The sequence below is a fragment of the Acanthisitta chloris genome, unplaced genomic scaffold, assembly GCF_000695815.1.
Source record: "Acanthisitta chloris isolate BGI_N310 unplaced genomic scaffold, ASM69581v1 scaffold4641, whole genome shotgun sequence".
NCBI classification, from domain to species: Eukaryota; Metazoa; Chordata; class Aves; order Passeriformes; family Acanthisittidae; genus Acanthisitta; species Acanthisitta chloris.
Window position 1 is genome coordinate 31,313 of NW_008657479.1, and position 18,401 is coordinate 49,713.

Sequence of the window (18,401 nt, forward strand, 5' to 3'; positions counted from 1 at the left end):
CTGTATTTGTTGAAATTGTGTCCCTGCTTATGTTTTGGGTACCAAACCATTGGATTTTACAATGAAATTCACTCAGAACTTGACACTTTTACAAAAGCAAAAAAGCTTTAAGGTTAAACCCCTTCAAAGTATTGTGTATACAGAAATGACTAAGAATGGTGAGTAGTAATTCCACAAACAACTCTCCAATATTTCCTCCTTTTGTTAAAACCTGAACACATTTAAACTAATGCAGATCACTACTACATTTGAACAGAAATGTCACAGCTTACATGCTTTAACTAAAAATTAATAAGAAGAAATAGTTTTGCACAAAATCAAAGGTTTTATAAATCGTTTCACAATAAAAAAATACTTTGAAATGACTAGAGCAATGGAACAGCCAGAAGAAGGTGGTTTTACTTGCTGCTGGAACTTGTGTGTTGCATGCTACACCAAAATGCCAAACAGCAGCAGATCATAAAAACCCAAAACAAAACACTAAATATATCATCAGCAAAACAGTCCTGTGGATGTTGCTCACATTGTTTTTACTCAGTATTTTTTTACCTTTATTGAAGAAGCTGCATAGAGCATATCCTCAAGACTGAAATGGCAACACTGGTTGAGGTATTCCTGACAAAATTCTTGAATCAACTGCAGATTGTACAGACTGTCAGCCAAAGACATTGTCTCTTTCAAACAAATATCTAAAAAGAAAGAAAAGAAACAAAGATTAAATATAGTTACAGGTTTGCAAAAAAGTCTTTTTTGCTGTGCTGGATTCTGGTGCATCTTCTGGATAAATTCAGACTTGATTCCTTCCTGGAGACTTCTATTTTTCTGTTTCAGAAACTTAAGAAACTGTTATATTTTTATCTTTGCATTTTTCTGTCTTGAGACATTTTTTGTGAAAATGAATCTTGTTTTCCCTATTGACAAGTTTGTGCTTTGCCTTTTGCAAAAATGGAAGCTATGCTCTCACCCCTACTATTTCCACATCATGAAAAGTCATGTTGAATCACTAATATAGATTTTTTTCCTACTAGATTTTCTATAGGGCAGTAGGAAAGGTACAGGTTTCCATGTGTAGATACAGGTTTTCTGTGTAAATATTAGTCCTTTGTCTTTACACAGGGACCCAAGAGAAGGTTGTAATGCCATTAACCCTGAATCTTCACAAAAAAGCAGCATCAGGTTGGCCTTATGCATTTGTTTGTGGATTTAAATGTCTGAGATGAGACCTTACAAGGATTTGAAGCCTGTTAGATAAATTATCACTGTTTCAAAGTGCTATGTAAACAGAAATAAGTGGTCACAGTGAACACACTCGTGTAGTTAGATAGTATTCTCTGAATACTATTTATGCCCAAATAACTTCCTGTTCTCTTTTTATGCCTGCTTCTTGGAAACTTAAGGAGCAATAATAACTTCCTTGACAAAGAGTCCTTGTAAAAAGAAGGACCAAACAAAAGAAAATTAAATATACTTGCAGAGCATGCATCAGATTTTATTCCTAGAGCAACATTTTATGCCAGAACTCCACATAAATTTTGAATTGTTTAGGATAAAAGGTTTCTTCAGACAAGGAATGTGCTTTGATGCTAGAAGGATAAGGATCCCCATACTGAGGAAATCAGACATTGTCCATCATCCCAACCCCACAGGTTGAAAAACATCAGTAGAAAAAAACCAGACTTGACTAAACTGACTGAAATGAGATTAAATTTAGTAAAATATGAAGCCATGCCTTTGGATCTAATAAAATTCTCATGTGATTCACTGGTTGACAGTGATACAGAGTAGGAAGTTATCATGTACTAGCCAATGTAAACATATTTATGTGCTTCAGCATCAAGCAGCTATGTAAAAAGCAAACATAATGCTCAAATGTATCAGAAAATTTATTTCTAGTAGTGACAGAGAAGAACTGTAGGAAGTGGTAACGAGATGCCAGTCTGGATTTCTGTGTGAAATTACAATCATCCATATTCCAGAAAAATAAATTGAAACTGGACCAGCTGCAGAGGAAGACTATTGAGGATAATGAAGAGAATGGAAATCCACTTCAGCAGGGAAGACTGAAAAGGCTTGCATCAGTAGCCAGGGCTAAAACCAGAGAGAAAATACTTCAAAAAGGTAGACATCAGGTTAGGGTAAGCCACTCAAGCCAAAGGATACTGATGGGAGAGCAACAAAGGTACCTAGAACAGGCTACTTGCACAGTTAGGTAAAAACAAGAATGAGATTTAAAACTGTGTGAAAAAAATGGAACTCTACAACAGCAGGTAAAAAAATTCTCAAGAGCTAGACAGTTTTAAGACAGAACAAGATAAATGCATGAAAAGGATTATATAACTTCATACAATAGCCAAGTGCTTGACTCACTGACATAGGGAGTACTTTCTAACTCTGTATTCCTTCAAGTAAACCTAGATTTGAAAGTTAAATGAAATCTTAATGAGGAAAAAGTGATCTATTTCAGACTACAGAGAATTCTAGAGGAATTTTTTCTTTCTTGTTGATGCATTTTTAAGCACTTCTGCATATGCATTTTTCTTACCTGCATAACTTCAGTCCCAATACAGAACTAAATCTCAGTGAAATTCAGGATGCATCAAAAATTATATTATCTAAATACAGGGAAGATGAGCAAAATCTTATTAAAATGTTTCTAGTTGCTTTGGAGTACCTTTGAATTCACTTCTGAGACAATGACATGCACATGTATATATCTTTAGCGAAGATGATGTCAGGACACCTAACAAGAATATTAAACTGAAGTTCCAAAGATGACATGTGCCTTGTCCTGTTTAAAGTCAGATGCTGGAGGACACTGCTGCTAAGTACCTATGTGGTCACGCAAGGTATACGAGAATTTTCAGACTCTCTTTGTTTTCAGCCATGCTAGAACAGTAAGAAGGAACTAGGTGTTACCCCCATTCAACACTACCCAAGTTTTAACTCTTCCCTAGCTGCATATAATAGTATGTATTTGGCTGTAATATTTATGTAAATTCAAAGTTTTGTTTTCCAAAATTCACAAGCCAAAGAAGAATGATGAGCAAATGCATATTAGTGTCTTTCATCTTCAATGCCTACTGTGCTGGAAGCTCCCTGTAAAGTGGTTGTATGTATGAATTCCAGATTTTAGTCCTTAGCAAGCTTTAAACTCTTGCTCATATTCCTGGATTTCTCAGGATCTTTCTGTGTAAGTGTTCCCACGACATCAAAGGTATCATAGACACAACACAGGCCGAAAATGATGGGTGTTAGCTGCCAAGACATTTTACAACTACATGAGGCTCTTAGTTGCCAAGAGGAAGATATGACTTTAACCAGGCTACTGAGCAAAAGAACAAGATCAAGCTGCTCCTCATTGCAAACAATTGCTAGCACAGAACAGCATGACATCAATATCTTCTAGACTAAATATTTTTGATTACTCTATAAATGATACACGTAGCTCTCAAGTGAACTAAAAGTCCAGAATACAGAGCAACTATTTGCCATGCAGCGCAGCTATGCAGGGCCTGACTAACCTCTGCCATGTTTTGTATCTCTAACTGCTCAGATCCACAGAAAGCACTTAGACAGTTTCAAGACTAAGAGTTTTGCAAGTGGTTTCAAGTTTCAAAGCACAAAGTGCAACAATGTGTTGCCACAGTCAGATCTGTAATAATATAATCTTAGAATGTTTATGTTAGTGTAACAACATAAAAGCAAGCACAAGGGAAGGACACCTTGGTTCCTCTTATTTAAATGGAAAAATAAACAGACACAAAGTTAATATTAAACTCACCACACTCAAATTATGACTCTTCTATGTCATATTTAAGCACCTTCCTTCACACAGTTATCAAACACAGATATTTAAACTTTTATGGACATGTTTCCATGCCGAGAGACACGAGACGTACCCTCCAGTTTAATGATATCTGGACAGTAGAAGTGGATCAAGGCTGCTAGAGCACAACCATCTGTACCATCTTTCAGCAGATTCTCTACCAGTGGAATGCAGGGCAGCTGTTTAAGCAATGTTTGCTCCTTCCTGTAACGAGCCTACGATACAGAATGAAGACATTTAGAGAGACAAAGGCTCTGAAACACATGAGGATACATATTCATACTGTAGGTTTTACACCCTGTTAGTGAAAAAGCAGCATTCAAAAAATAGCTGAACATTCTCAGTATTAATTTTCTTAAAACTACTCCTCTTAAGCCACATTTTGAATGGCATAAATAATATCTAAGAGGAAAGGTAATATTGAGCCTTTTCTTCAAAATTACCAATTACACTGAACTAAATAACACTATATACCTTAATTAGTATTTAACACTCCATATATTATAATCAGAAATGATCTGTGTGTAAACACAGTGAGACAAATCCTTAGCTAGTATAACTTCAGAGTACGTGTGACTTGCCAGTTAACTGAAGTTAACACACCTAAGTATCTTGCCCAAAATGCCATTCACATAACTGACATAGTGACAAATTCAGAAACAAGGAGATCTGCATTTGATCAACTCCATTTTTCTTACTTGCATATGCCACCAAGCAATCATAAACATGGAGAAATACCAATGGTCACGTGTAATGACCATGCAGTGGCCTAGTTATAAAAGGAAATGTTTTGAAAAACAAGTTGGCACATAAAGAGATCAATAGTTCAGAATACCAAGACAGCATTTATTTGCAGCAAATATTTTCATAGGTTTCTTTTTTTTTGGTGGTGGGAGAAGGGGCTTACTTTAAAAAAAAAAAAAAGGAATTAGTATCATTCTTATGTTTTTTTACTTCTTCCTGGGAAAAAAAAAAGAGAGTGGAAAACAGTGGTAGAGATTTTAACTTGTTAATATTATTTTCTAAGACATTTTGAAAAAAGCAGTGAAGGATTACATTTTTATTCATGCCCACAGAACAACTTATGATGCCAAGAGTGTTTCTGAGTTAATTTTATGCAATTTAAATTCACCTATACACACTAAAATGGAAGTCTCCCTGTAGGGATTCTAACAATTCTTTGTGGAAGTGACTCTTATGAGCAAAGCCCAAGCTGACAGTTCCTATCTCCTACTGTCCACACCTTTTAGCTGTGCTGGAGCAATTGGTGATGGGACTACATGGCAAAACCATTGATCCAGCTACAACATCTCTCCCCTCCTTTGTTTCTGCAGTGAATGCGTGGGCAGGGATTGAGGTTTTATGGGTGAGGTAGGAATTGTTTAAGCTAGATTTGCATGCAAAAAAGTCTTCTGGCAAGGATCACATGGGATTATCTTTAGTGAATGTCAGTGTCCTCTAACTGGCCTAAGAATTAAAAAGCCTAATCTGGCAACAGCAGCCACATCAGTTCTAGAAAACTTGGGCTTGCATCTGGATCAAATAAATTCTATTTTAACCATTTAATTTTAAAAATTAATGAGTTAGTCTTTATTTATTACTTGAAGTATACTGGTATTTGTGTGTCAGACACGCTGTACAAAAATGAAAGCCTCATTTTTGCATGCTACAGGAAATATTCACTAACACCAAACAGAATCATGTTACTTTATGCAATATTAATATTCTTTTCCTAATGTTCTTAATACTTCTTACTATTTAGGCCAACTATGCCTGCAGTGAAAGCTTGTTCTTTTACATCTATGACAATCCACTGACCCACTATGATGAAAATCCTGTGAGTATAAATATCATGTTATTATGTCCATATGTGATCTCCTCGAAATGACTGAAATTACATCTATGAAATATTACAACTTAATGATGACTAAACATGAATAATGATAACAGGATACAGATGGACTCAACATCATGGTCCAAGAAGCTCTGTGTAATTTATGTATTCTTTTAAGTAGCATCTTTTAAAGGAGTATTCAAAAAGATTTGAAGTTGATAAATACAGTGATCTTGCACAGTAAATCCTGTGAAAAAGTACAGTGCCACTTTAATGATGCCTTCACTGGCCTTATGAACATTGTCCACAGATGCTGCAAACTGTCATATCTTTGAAGTGGACCAAGAAAGAAGACTTAATTCATTGTAGAGTACACCAGGCATGCTACTTCAGGAAAAATAAACCCATATAACCTGATCTGCAAGGTTCATTGCAGGCACTGTGTTTCAATTTGGTTGAAAAGATAAAAGAAATCATACTGAAAAAAATGAAAGACATTGGTAATTGCGCTGCATTTTTAATAAACTTCCATCTGAAGAAACTCTTCTCATCAGTTGCAATGCTTGCTACTAAATATGGATGCAATAATGCAAAAGATGAACCTCTGCATTTATTATACAGCTCTAGTGCTAATTGAAACATGAATGCTAATACAGGCAGCTTGTTTCTGAGATCCTAAACCATCCTGCTTTAGCATCTTTGAGTCTAGGTACAGTTCAGACACTTGCCTACAAACAAGGTCAGCTAGAGATGAATCAACAGCACACCAGCTATTCTATCATAAGTGCTCATGTGTATCCAAAGTTAATAATTAATAATGAATGCTCTCAGGCATTTGCCATGTAGTAGATAACACGTTATGAATTTACTTATCAGAGTAAGATTTTAGCTGCCTGTATGCTCAGGAATATCTCTCCCACTATGAAACATTTGCTCTGTGTATAGAGAAAAGACAGAAGAGTGGCTGAACTGTTAGAGCAGCCTGAGCCACTGCCTTCCTACTGTGTTATTACCTCGACTGAACTATCAGCTCAAAATAACATAAATACCACTAGTTCAAACTGTTTATGGACAACTGGCAGGCAAACTCTACATTAACTTTTCAACAGAGTGAATATTTTATATCTGAATATCATCTTTATGCAAAGGAAGAGAATGCTTAGCAAACTAACACTCTAGACAAAAATTGAACAAAAAAACCATATTCTGAAAGTGCTTTGAAGTAGCTGCCTTAGATTGTCAAAATCAGACCAAAAAAAAGTGCTTAAATTTCTGATATCACAGTCCATCTTTCCCCCCCGATTTAATTCAACTATTTAATTCCAGAACAAAATTAAAGGACTGTACTGTGAAGAGCAGTGTATCTGTGTGTGTCACACCTGCAATAGACACCATTCCAGAGAAATTGTCTGTAGAGACTGTTAGGAATTTGAATACTGCTTAGTTTGCTGAAGACAGTACTTTTAAACTGGTTTTCCAGATACCAAGTAATTTCTGTTGTTGCCTACATGCAGCTGCCTTGTTAGTGTCAATTAGTTCTGCAATGCAAGAACAGTCTTTTACTAGTTACAACAACAAATACCTGAGGGACCTCTAGATCAATTATTTGGAAATTCTGAGAGCAAAGACAGATCAGAATTAGTTCTTTGGGATTCAGACAGGAAATACGAAGTTCTGCATATACATAAACAGCTGAGTATTTTGTTCCTAGCCAAACCTGTTGTAGAATAAACAATCTAAATACATTTCAAGGGTGAATTACTATGACAGAGGAAAGCAATGACAATCCCAAGGTGACACAGCACAGAGAAAACAAACTTTATTATTATGGCAGACATGAACAGTTAATTTTATTGCTTTTAGTGAAATTATAGTCTCACTAAAAGTAGACTGCTTTGTGTGGAGAGAGATTAACAGCAGTCTTAAATCAGCTGAAAAAATAGGGAATCCTAGACAAATGGTGTAATGATTGCATATTCTTAAAATAAAGAACAAGATTTCAGATTTCATGTAGTATCAACAATGAAAAACTATTTCTGCAAGTCTCTTTGTAACAGAGAATCCTTATTTAATATAGCATATGTTTACTGAAATCTTATGAAAAAGTAGCTTGCAGAAAATCTGATCTGAGTTAGTAACAGGTAGCATTACTTTATACAAACCCATTACCTGCTTGAAAAAGTAATTCTTAATCCAGCATCATATCTTACATTTCTTTTGCACAGGTTACCTTGCAAAATAGGCTTCTGCAGTATGCACAGCTTTGCAGGGCAATCTCTTACAAAATTATCTCGTAGAGATAAATGAAATGAATGATTAGACCAGCATGACATGGACAAAGCCATTCCCAAAATAAGCAATTTGATCAAAGTGAAGCAGTTGGGCAAACTTACAGGAACCAGTTTCCAAAACCATTTGGTAGGAGACTTCAGAGGAAGCAGTAGGAAAAAAGAATAAAAGCAAAAAGCAGAGGGAAAAAAAAAAAAAAAGGAACAATTTATCAGGTTTCATGAATTACTTTTACACAGCAATTTTCTTTAACATTCTCAGCTTTGTATAACAGTGACTTGTAATTTCATGGTAAGCATTAGTGCACTGCAACCTCTGAGCTAATTAGCTGCAATAACATTGGAGAAATATATCTGCACTCTTGGTAGATCAACATTATAATTTTCCCACATGAACAGATAAGGTTGTCAGATCAATGCAGTTTTATTAAGTGCTTTCACACAACTAATTGTACTCTACATATGCAATCTGACTGAAGAATTCATTTGAGACTTGAAGTCATGATATCACAAGTATCAAAATGAACTCCAGCAGCACATATGATGAAGCAGGGAAGCTAAAGCAATGGAAAAAGGGATAAACACACCGTACTACAGTACAACCAACTGCAGTGAAGCTTGTTAGTTACTTCAAGCCAAACAGTAACATTCAACAATATGTTTACACATTCATATGACAGTTTTCAGAACAACAAGAGGTACAGGCAGTTATATTTTTGCAATGACGAATCACATTAGCATCAGCTGCATGATGTGCAATGACCTGAAATGTAGATGGAGTTTTGACTACTGGCAGAGAAATGAACAGACCTGATATATACAACTCTAAACTCGTATGTGATCAAAAAATACTAGGCCTAAGCACACTGAAGTCAATGCTCTGTCTGTAACTCTGTACACTACTCTGGCATAATATTTGTACTCTTAAGAAAAAATATAATTATGTACCAATACCATAAATACACACAGAAAACTCCTCCACTGTATTGATTTTGTTCTAGGAGAAGTAAAAATCAAACCCATTACAAAAGGGAAGGAAAGAATTGTTGACATTTTTTTTCACGAAGATAAATATTTTTGGGAAGTGGTAAAAACTTCATTTTAAAACAACCATGAAAAAAACTGTTTTGGAACCTTATTATTTTATGTAGCTGTTGAATAGTGTGCTTCTATAAACCCCTTAAATTAACTATGGTAATGATGCAAAGCTTTTATGCAAAAAAGCTACTGTGCACTAAAGGATATCCAGTAGTAACATGGATATTCTCAACATTCTTCTCCTCTGTTTTACTGGACTGTTGTAGTGGAGAATCCCTAAGCACTTAGAAGAAATGAACTATGAGATGTGTGTTCATATGTGGCTCTGGACATTTCTGTCACACCCAACTAAAACACTTTCCATAAGGTTCAGTTTTTAATTCGTCTCACTGAAACATAGCCAATGTATGGAAAAATATGTGAATTTGAGAACAAAATACCTGAATTTTAAACTGCAATCAGGAATTCTAAACCACATCATAAAGTAAAGTTTTAGGTAAACAGACTGAGATCAGACCTAGGCTGCCCATTTTTAACACTGATAAGAACATTCCTCTTGGATTGATCAGGGGGGACTGTACTTCAGACTTGGACACAAAAAGTCCACCAATACCTATTTAATGCCAGGCTGAAGAACCACTCTTTGCAAAAAGCACACGTTTGTTTCAAATCCAAGGATTAGCTCTCCATAACAGTAACTGAACTCAAAACTTGTCATCCAATATATGTTTTTACTTATCCACTTGGCTGAAACTATCGTTGAGATGACTATGAATATGATTCAAAGGGGAGAAAGACTGAAGATAATCAAGTCAAAATTCAAACATCTCATAAGATTTATAAATATACACTTTGCAAAGTTACTTAAAGAAAACAGATAAAGAAGAGCTGAAATCTCTTGGACGATATAATGGGAATTCAATGGCTGTTCAACTGTCACTTGATATCAACAAGAATAAACTTTTTTCTCCTGGAACTCCATAAAAGTCAGTCACTCTAAAGCAAACTAAATCCCAGCTGACTTCTCCCAGTGTTTCAAACAACAACAAAAAAATACCCCAAAACAAAACCAGACCCAAAAGAACAAAACAGACCCACAGGTTGAGGCCTTACTGTTTTACAACACGATTTTTTAATTTGCCCAACAAAAAGCTTTAAACATGACTGATAAATTTAATTCCATATAAATCCATCCTATGGTGCCAAAACATAGGAGTCAAGCCTTTCATGAAATACTTGTTTCAGCTCTCTTCCTTGCACCATCATTTGTGTTCATGCAGCTGTGCATTAATTGCATTAATTGGATCAAGAAGCTGATTCTGCTGCAAACTTTCACCCTTGACAGGTTAGCTTTAGCTAGCAGCATGGATTTATGAAACATTAAACTGAAAGGGGAACTACAGCATTAGTGTTTTATCTTCACACAAAACATTGCACTGTTTAAACTCATCTTAAAAAATGTTTGAAGAATTCAGGGACTTGGATGAATACTCCTACATTTGTTTCTGTCATGGGATTTGCATTTATTTGTCTTAAATCTGTTAAGGCTGATTCAGCCTAAATCACAGAAGCAGACAGAAAAATAACAGGTTTTTGAGAAAGGTTCAGCCACATTGAAAATCAGTAGTTTAACCAGTGCAACTGTTCATTCACTACATATTATTCAATGGAAACCCAAAAACCAAAGCTATTTACTACAAAACTTGAAATCCTAATTCTGAAGAAGGTGCAGAGACTCTACCAGAAAAAGTTGAAGTTACCACAAATCACCAGGTGATCAAGATCCACAGAGGACTACCTGGAACTAAAAATCATAAACACTCCTTCCTTTCTTATCTTCTACAGACAGCTAGTAGCAGAAGAAAGTAAAAGAAAACAAAAGCAACCTCAATCTGTTTATGCTAGTTTTATCTATCCAGAAATAGAAAACAGGTATATCTTACCACTTGCATTATCTATGACTATGTTTATATGATGCTTAAAATTTTTAGAAAGAAATGTACAGATTTACTCGATTGCAAAAAGGTTCATCACAGATTTGTAACAAGACAGTAAGACAGTAATTGGGCAGGTTTGAGGATTACACAAACTATTTTCCACAGCTGATTAATTTATGAATTTATCACAGTAGGAAATGATGAAATTATTAAAAAGCCTACTTGTTAGCTTTGTTTTACCTTTTAGGTGACCAGAGATTCAAATTAAAGAAAAGCCTTCACTAATGACTGGAATGATCTACTCTTCCCATGTTTGTTTGGCCATCTCTTTAGTCAGCAGAAGGAGCATTCATAATTTAAATTTAGTCCAGGTTCAAAAGCTGACCATACCTTGGAAACTCTGAAACTTAACTATCCAAAGGTGTTTGTCTAGAACAAAAGGAAGACTGCAAAGTTTCTTAAATTTTGGAATGGAATCATAACCTTCTGAACTGCTGTTAGTAACATGGAGAACCAAAATTACAAAACAAAGTCCCAACCTGAAAAGGATGGTACAATGGGACATTGCAGTTCCCCTTTGTGCTCAGTTTTGAAATACAAATAGAAGCAGCAGTTAGGAGTTTAAAAACATCAGAGAAATAAAATATGACAACTGAATTCAGATACTGAGAATTAAGCTACAACTGTAATGTGAGCACAGGAAATGCTAAATATATGGAAGTATAATTTAATTTTTCATTAAAAGGAAAACTCAAGTAATATTGCTTTAGTTAATACAAAGCCAGAATTTTATTCCCCCTGCTCACCTTTTCCAAATTTAAGAATATCTACTGATACTAACAACTAAACCCAGGCACAGCAGGGAATGAAAAATTATACACATACCCAAACCTGGTGCAGGAATTTAGCTACAGCTATTTCACAGCTTTGCTGAGGTACAGGAGATTGGGTCAATGCCATCAAGTGACAGGACACATCACTGATTCTGTGCTCTTAAAAGAGGAATCAATGGACTGATGCAATAGGCAGATAATCAGGAAAAACATCTGGGTGTCTGGGAATGAATATTAGGAGATGCTTGACAGGAGCCATATGATAATGTAAACAAACTCCTGTTAAAAAACTATGACCAACTCAATTTGATGCAATTGATCCATCCAGTGAATCTGCATTAGTTTTCCTTGTGAAGCCAACATTCAGTGTGAGCCACAGTTCTAATGTGCTCCTAAGCCTCAGATGCTTGCACATGCTCAATGACCATTAGCTTTAGGAAAATTAAGTAGAAATTTGGGAAATAGTGAGAGACAAAAGAATAGCTGAGATTTCAGAGAAGTAAATTAGCCATCAGTTGAACAGAGCAGTGTTTCCTGAAGAAAACCTGGAGTTAAATAACCCAAATGCTAATACAAGCCCCTAGCATGGAGTACCTTACTTGACAATATAATTTATGCAGCTGAATCCCACACTGAGAGAAAGAGCATAAAGTGCACCTGGGATAATAGTATCAAAAATTCAGGTTACACAAGAGAAGGCCTTAAATACACCTTTTTTTCCCGTGGTATGGCAACTGATGCATGGTTCTGCTGCTTTGCAAATGCATTTGCACCTTGGCCAACAGAACTGGGCTCTTACTGTGTTACAGCTTCACAACTGATATGAACACACCACAGAACCATACACCATTTTTATGTATATGTGTTACTCCACTGAGTCCAATTATGGGATCACAGTCACAGACTGTACAAGTCTTTCAACAGCTGATTGAAGAATGCTGATGTTAAATGATAAATTGTAAACTAAAAATCTTGTCTTTTTACTCCTGGTATAAAATGGAAACTATAAAATAAGTCAAACATTACTGAATTTCTATAAATATACATAATTTTATGGCACTGCTCTGATAATAATGTTCTTTGATACACATTTGTTTAACATATTATGATTTTCATGCAGTCCAGATTTTAAAGATAATTTTTATCTGTCAAAGTGATCTAAGAATCACATAAAATGTCCTCCTAGTATTTTCAGGATGTCCACTAGAGGACAAAGGATCACAGGTTATCTCCCCACCCTGTGCTTACTTTATCTAAATTTGAGCAATGAACAAGGACATTCTCCAGATTTTGTGCTGTTATCCCTATTGAACACTGCCTGTATTTTCCATGTCAGGGTATAGCATCAAGGTCACACTGCTATTATAAAACCCACCATTTTCTTTTTGACTGTCACATCCTAATTAGCCTTCATCATCATTCCTTACACTTACAAAAATCCCCACAAACACAAGACACTCACTACATTCATGTTTCTCTAAGCTGAACATCCGATCTAGCCTGGTAACCTGCAACTCCTCTAGAGTAGCACTGAAAAGGAAACAGCAGCTTACATGAAAACAGGCCAGGATGGGAATGAGGATTAGGGCCCTGCAGCAGCTAGGAAATCTCTTCTGCATTCAAGTGCAGGGATAATACCAAAGGGTGTTCAAAATGATTCCCAATTCCCCAATAATAATTATATCACAATAGGATAAATGATCTCATTCTGAAGAAATAATTTTATATACTCTGGAGCTGTATGCTATCCTTCCGTATTTTGATGGGAATGTAATGCTACTTAATTAACTGAGCTCTGCAAACAAAAGAAAAAAAAATCCTGTTAGGAAAGGGAATCAAACATAATCTGTTTTTATTGTACGTATAATAAAACCTGTAATCAACCAGTATTCTGGATCATAGCCAGAGCAATGTTCCCATGATGCCACAGACAGGTCTCTCTTCTGAGACTCATGCAAGGAATAAAACCATTCAAAACCATGAATAAAAAAGTGCTGTCTTCTTCATATCAGATCTGACTATAGTTTCAACTCATTCAGAAGTATTCATTAACCTTAATAAATTCCTTAGCACTAACCTAACTGGTGCTATCAAAGGTTTATTTGTCAAAAAGGACAACTGGGAATAAAAAGTGCAACTGTAAATGGGTATTTTCATGGAAATGCTAAAACTAAAACCAAAATGAATGCTACAATTTTGTTTTCTCCAACAAGCAGCTAAAATTCAATGTATATTTACATACTATGTACAAGTAGGTTTTGTTTACAGATAAATGTTTCTTCTTGTTTAAAATATTTGACCTCCCACACCTACCTTTTGACCTCCTGCAGATTCTGCACTATGATGCTCTTTCAATTTTTGCTCCTGCTCCATGATGTCTTTCAAATGTTCATTTACCTGGGGACAAAGTAGTGCATTCAGTTGCTTGTTTTAAGAAACAAGTCATAGAAATGACAAGTTTTCAAAATTCTATAAATCACAACCACTGAGATAAGTGGAAAGGTAAAACAAGTATTTCAGACTATAGCCCTGAAGCAGAATCAGGAAACATCAGTCTCAGATGCAGTCTAGGGTCACTACTTGTTAGCTTTACATTGTACAAACTAACCTGCCCTTTATTATGCTCAATCACATTTGATTAATGGTGTATCCTTGTTACTTGATCTGATTATGCAGTGAAGGTAGATCACTTCAAGCGAGATATGTTCAAACACAAAGAGGATACCTTTGAGTTTAAATCATCATAAATTATACAAGGAGATGACAACTTCTAAAGTGCCAAAAAGAGACCCTCAAGCAGCCACCGTGGCACCTCAACATGACAGTGACTGCTAAGATGCCAGATGGAATGTCTATTACAGTATTTATTTAGTTCACACAACATGAAGTTATTTCTGCAAACTTTGCTTTTTATTATCCATAAACAGCAGGTGAAACAACAGTCTGTACCAGAGATATATATGTATACCTACATACACATCCTACCCATTCATCTCTAATCAAATCACACAGACTCCAAAGAAAAATCACAGCTTGCTTTTCCAGTACTCCTACCTTGTTTATCCAGTACATGACAGCATCCTCAATGTCATAAGGTACATCTGTAGCTTGGAAGAAGGTTGAATACTGCTGAGTGCATGCAATCACTTTCTCAACGCTGACCATCTCTACAGTATATGCCATCATAAGAGTATCAATCATGGCCAAGTGAGCACTCTACAATGAGAAGAAATACCTAATTAGTTTGCAAATCCAAAGATCACTTTATCTATTGTTTCTGAACATAGCCACATACATGAAAAGGCCAGGACTGTAAACACTACAAGTTTTCTGTCTAGTTGTCAAGTTTTTGAATGAAAGACAAATGAAAACAAACAGAACAGATTTAAGAACACAGATTAAATTGCAAATTAAAATAGTTTCTGTAAAAAGATCAAGACCAAAATTAAAGAACTGAGAATGAAAAGAATAAGCAAATGCAATGACTCAAACATCACATCACTTTTAACAGAGCTAAAGAGATCTTTTAAATTTGTCACGACAGCAGAAACAACCCCCCCTGCCTGATGAATGTTATTTGTACTGGAAATAAAAGCTGAGACTGCCTGCTAAACAACCTTCATCATCATGAAAATGCTGCATTAATATGTGAAAGTTTATCTATATTTAAAGTCATAATCCAGGAAGAAGACACGATTATACTAATCTTTAGTAAAAACCCAACATGATAGAAAATACATATTTTTCTTCTAGTAAACTAATTCTGTTAAGCAGATGCAGCTCTATGCACTCAGCTAGGTTTAGAATAACCATATACAGATAAATAAAATACATCTTCTGTTAAAAGAGGAGCTATGTTTGTCCTGGTGTTATGTATTGAAAGATAATGGCTATTTTACAGTTTGCAAGGCTTAAAAATAAACAACTTGCCCTCCCCCCACAAAAAAAACCCAACGACCCCACAAACCAACACAACAACAACAACAAAGAGGATGACAACCAGGATTTACACTAGACTCTTGCAACTGTATAAGCAAATGATGGTGTTTTGTAAAGGCAATGCCTACAGCTAAACACATTTCCTTCTGCTTCATGATAAGAAAAACAGGAACAGCTTTCCAAGTATTAAGCAAGATTTCGCATGGATCATAATTTCCAAAGCCAGTATTTTTTAAAACATTGCCTTTAAACACAGCTCACAATGCAAACCAAGATCCCAAACACTTGTTAATAACATTGTTTCAATACTACAAAAAAATATGAATATAAGCACGTCACAAGGCAGCTGTAACAGCCATGGTAACAGCAATGAACAGGGCGAGTCAGGCAGCAATATGCTACATAATCATCACAGTTAAGGTAGGACAGGCACGTCATTTATTCCAGAATTCCCAACAGGAAGAAGATGAACAGGTCCAGACTTTTTGCTGCCCTCAGTGTTTGTATCACCAATGAAAGGGATGATGCTGACCTCAGAATTAGGCAGCAGCACACACCCTTTTTAAAAATGCAGTTAAGTCACTCTGTTTGACAAAAAAAGGCAAACTAGACTTACTTTATCTACTAAAGACATTCACCAAACTCTTCCTGACAGCCAACCTTCCTAGAATGAGCGTGTCCTCCTTGGACCCTGGATGTGACCCAAGAGCCCTGTCTGCCCCAGATTCCAGCCGCGCTCGTGGCAGCAGCAGTGCAGCTCAGCTAGGAACCAGCACCTCCTCCCTCCTGCCACCACTGATGGACTCATTCAGAATATAGTCCTTCCACAATATTCACCTGCCTTACATTTACAGACCTTTATGGACAAATGCTGATAAAAGCTCTGAAGGAAAGCACTGAGGAACTGAATTCTTGCCACTCAAAGTATTTCAGAAGGCTAAGACTGAGAGTATTGCCCATAACCATCCTCCTGAGGAGCCTGCACTCCAGCGTGCCATGGGGCAATGCTGTGTAAGGATGCAGGAGCCAATCCTTTGTTGGCCCAGCAATGCAGGGCAGAGAAAGGTTCATATCAAATATCACATGAACAGCCCCCAAAACCTCGTGAGGGATTGCAGAGCCTGGGTCAGCCATACAAACCCGTGCAGTTCTGGCAGGAGTTTCCAGCTCAGATTGCAGAAGGGTAGTTTAGCATGTGTAACACACAGGAAGAAATGGAAGATTTGGATCATCTCTGACATCCAGGGGACATTGCTCTAATGGTCTTTCCTTGCTACATCTTTTCTTGCCTAGTCTGAATGGCGCCTGGGTTAAAATCTTGTGCCATTTCCAGAACCTCCCCAGAAAAGGAAATGGAGACATTAAAACAGCAAGAAAACGCTGGATTTGCCTTTAAAGGGAAGGTAGTGCACAAAAATGGATTTTCCAGCCAGACATTAAGAGCTACAGCTAGAATTGTGCTGGGAGTCACCTGTGCTGATCCAGAACCACTCAGATTGCCTACTGCAAACAGGGAATATTTCCATCCCCTACCTGCAGGGTGGACACTGCCTTCCATGTGAAGTCTGACAACCACGGAAGCTCCAAGTAGGTGTGGAATTAGAATCTTCTTCCCCAGCTGCTGACCCACAACTAGACTCTGGCTACCATGCCTGTGCTCTGGGACTGGTCTGCAAGAAAAGCAATCCCTGGCAACTGTCCCAGAGGGAGTTTAGTAGCTGTCACCTCCCACGCTGGATCATCAGCTTCTCTAGAATAAACTCCATCATGCCTATAAAGTGGATTGCCAATGGAGAGAGAAAGCCAGGAAAGTGTTGCTAGAACTGCCAATATACTCCATACATTATAAATACATTAGGAAAATTCAATTATTTACAATTAGTTAGCTGAGTCGCGTTTTTCAATGCTTCTAGCAAATCATTAATGAACTGCAAACTGCTTATCAAACAGAGGGAACAATGAGGGCAATGACCTTAGATAATACTTTGTACTATCAAAACCAAGTGTAATAAACTTTTACTAACACTGACTAGATCCATGTCACAACCTTTATTCTATATATAAGCAAATACAAACATCTTCAGTCTCAAAATCGCCTCCAAGATATTTAATTTATCATTCAGGCAGGACACTCAAAAGGTTTTAAAAAACAGTAAATGAAAAAAAGAATGAGTCTATTCTGAGAAACATAACGAAATAGTTGTTTTTCCCAGATAGCAAAATAGTAAATGAGAAAAAGAATGAGTCTATTATCCTGAGAAACATAACAAAATAGTTGTTTTTCCCAGATAGCAAAAACCCAAACTTTCTTTATAAGTTAATTTATTTACTAATAAAGATATTTAAAACTACTAACATATATGGATTTATTTCCCCAGAAAATTTCAAGCAACCAAATAAACACATAGTTAAAATAATTGTTTGTTTAGTTTGGTTTGTTTGTTGTTTATTTAAAAAAAGGAGGTACATAAAGAATGAGAACTATTTAATTCCACATAAAGCTCTACTGGCTTTCTTCCACTTATTCTAGAGAGTCAGACAGGCTGCATTCTTTCACATCTCTTGATTCACTATGCTCAATGAGAAAGACTAAATCCAAAACTGCACTACAAAAATAGTATCCTACTGTTCCAAGTATAGGCTGTGTCAGCATAACTGCTGAAGTTCTGCAAAAAACCCAGTTTTTAAGAAATCCTGTTAGTAAAT

The 18,401-nt window shown here is 36.2% G+C and overlaps 1 protein-coding gene across 1 annotated transcript in view; it reads right to left on the bottom strand.

Annotated features, from left to right (window-relative positions):
• LOC103811726 (calmodulin-regulated spectrin-associated protein 2-like) overlaps positions 1–14,972 on the bottom strand; it is a gene marked incomplete at its 5' end in the record, with an annotated part of 39,462 nt that extends 24,490 nt beyond the window's left edge. The window contains 5 exon segments of the mRNA XM_009084715.1: positions 550–689; positions 3,900–4,041; positions 8,054–8,086; positions 14,070–14,153; positions 14,811–14,972. Coding sequence (XP_009082963.1) covers positions 550–689; positions 3,900–4,041; positions 8,054–8,086; positions 14,070–14,153; positions 14,811–14,972 — 561 coding nt within the window.
• Positions 14,973–18,401: the final 3,429 nt, after the last annotated feature.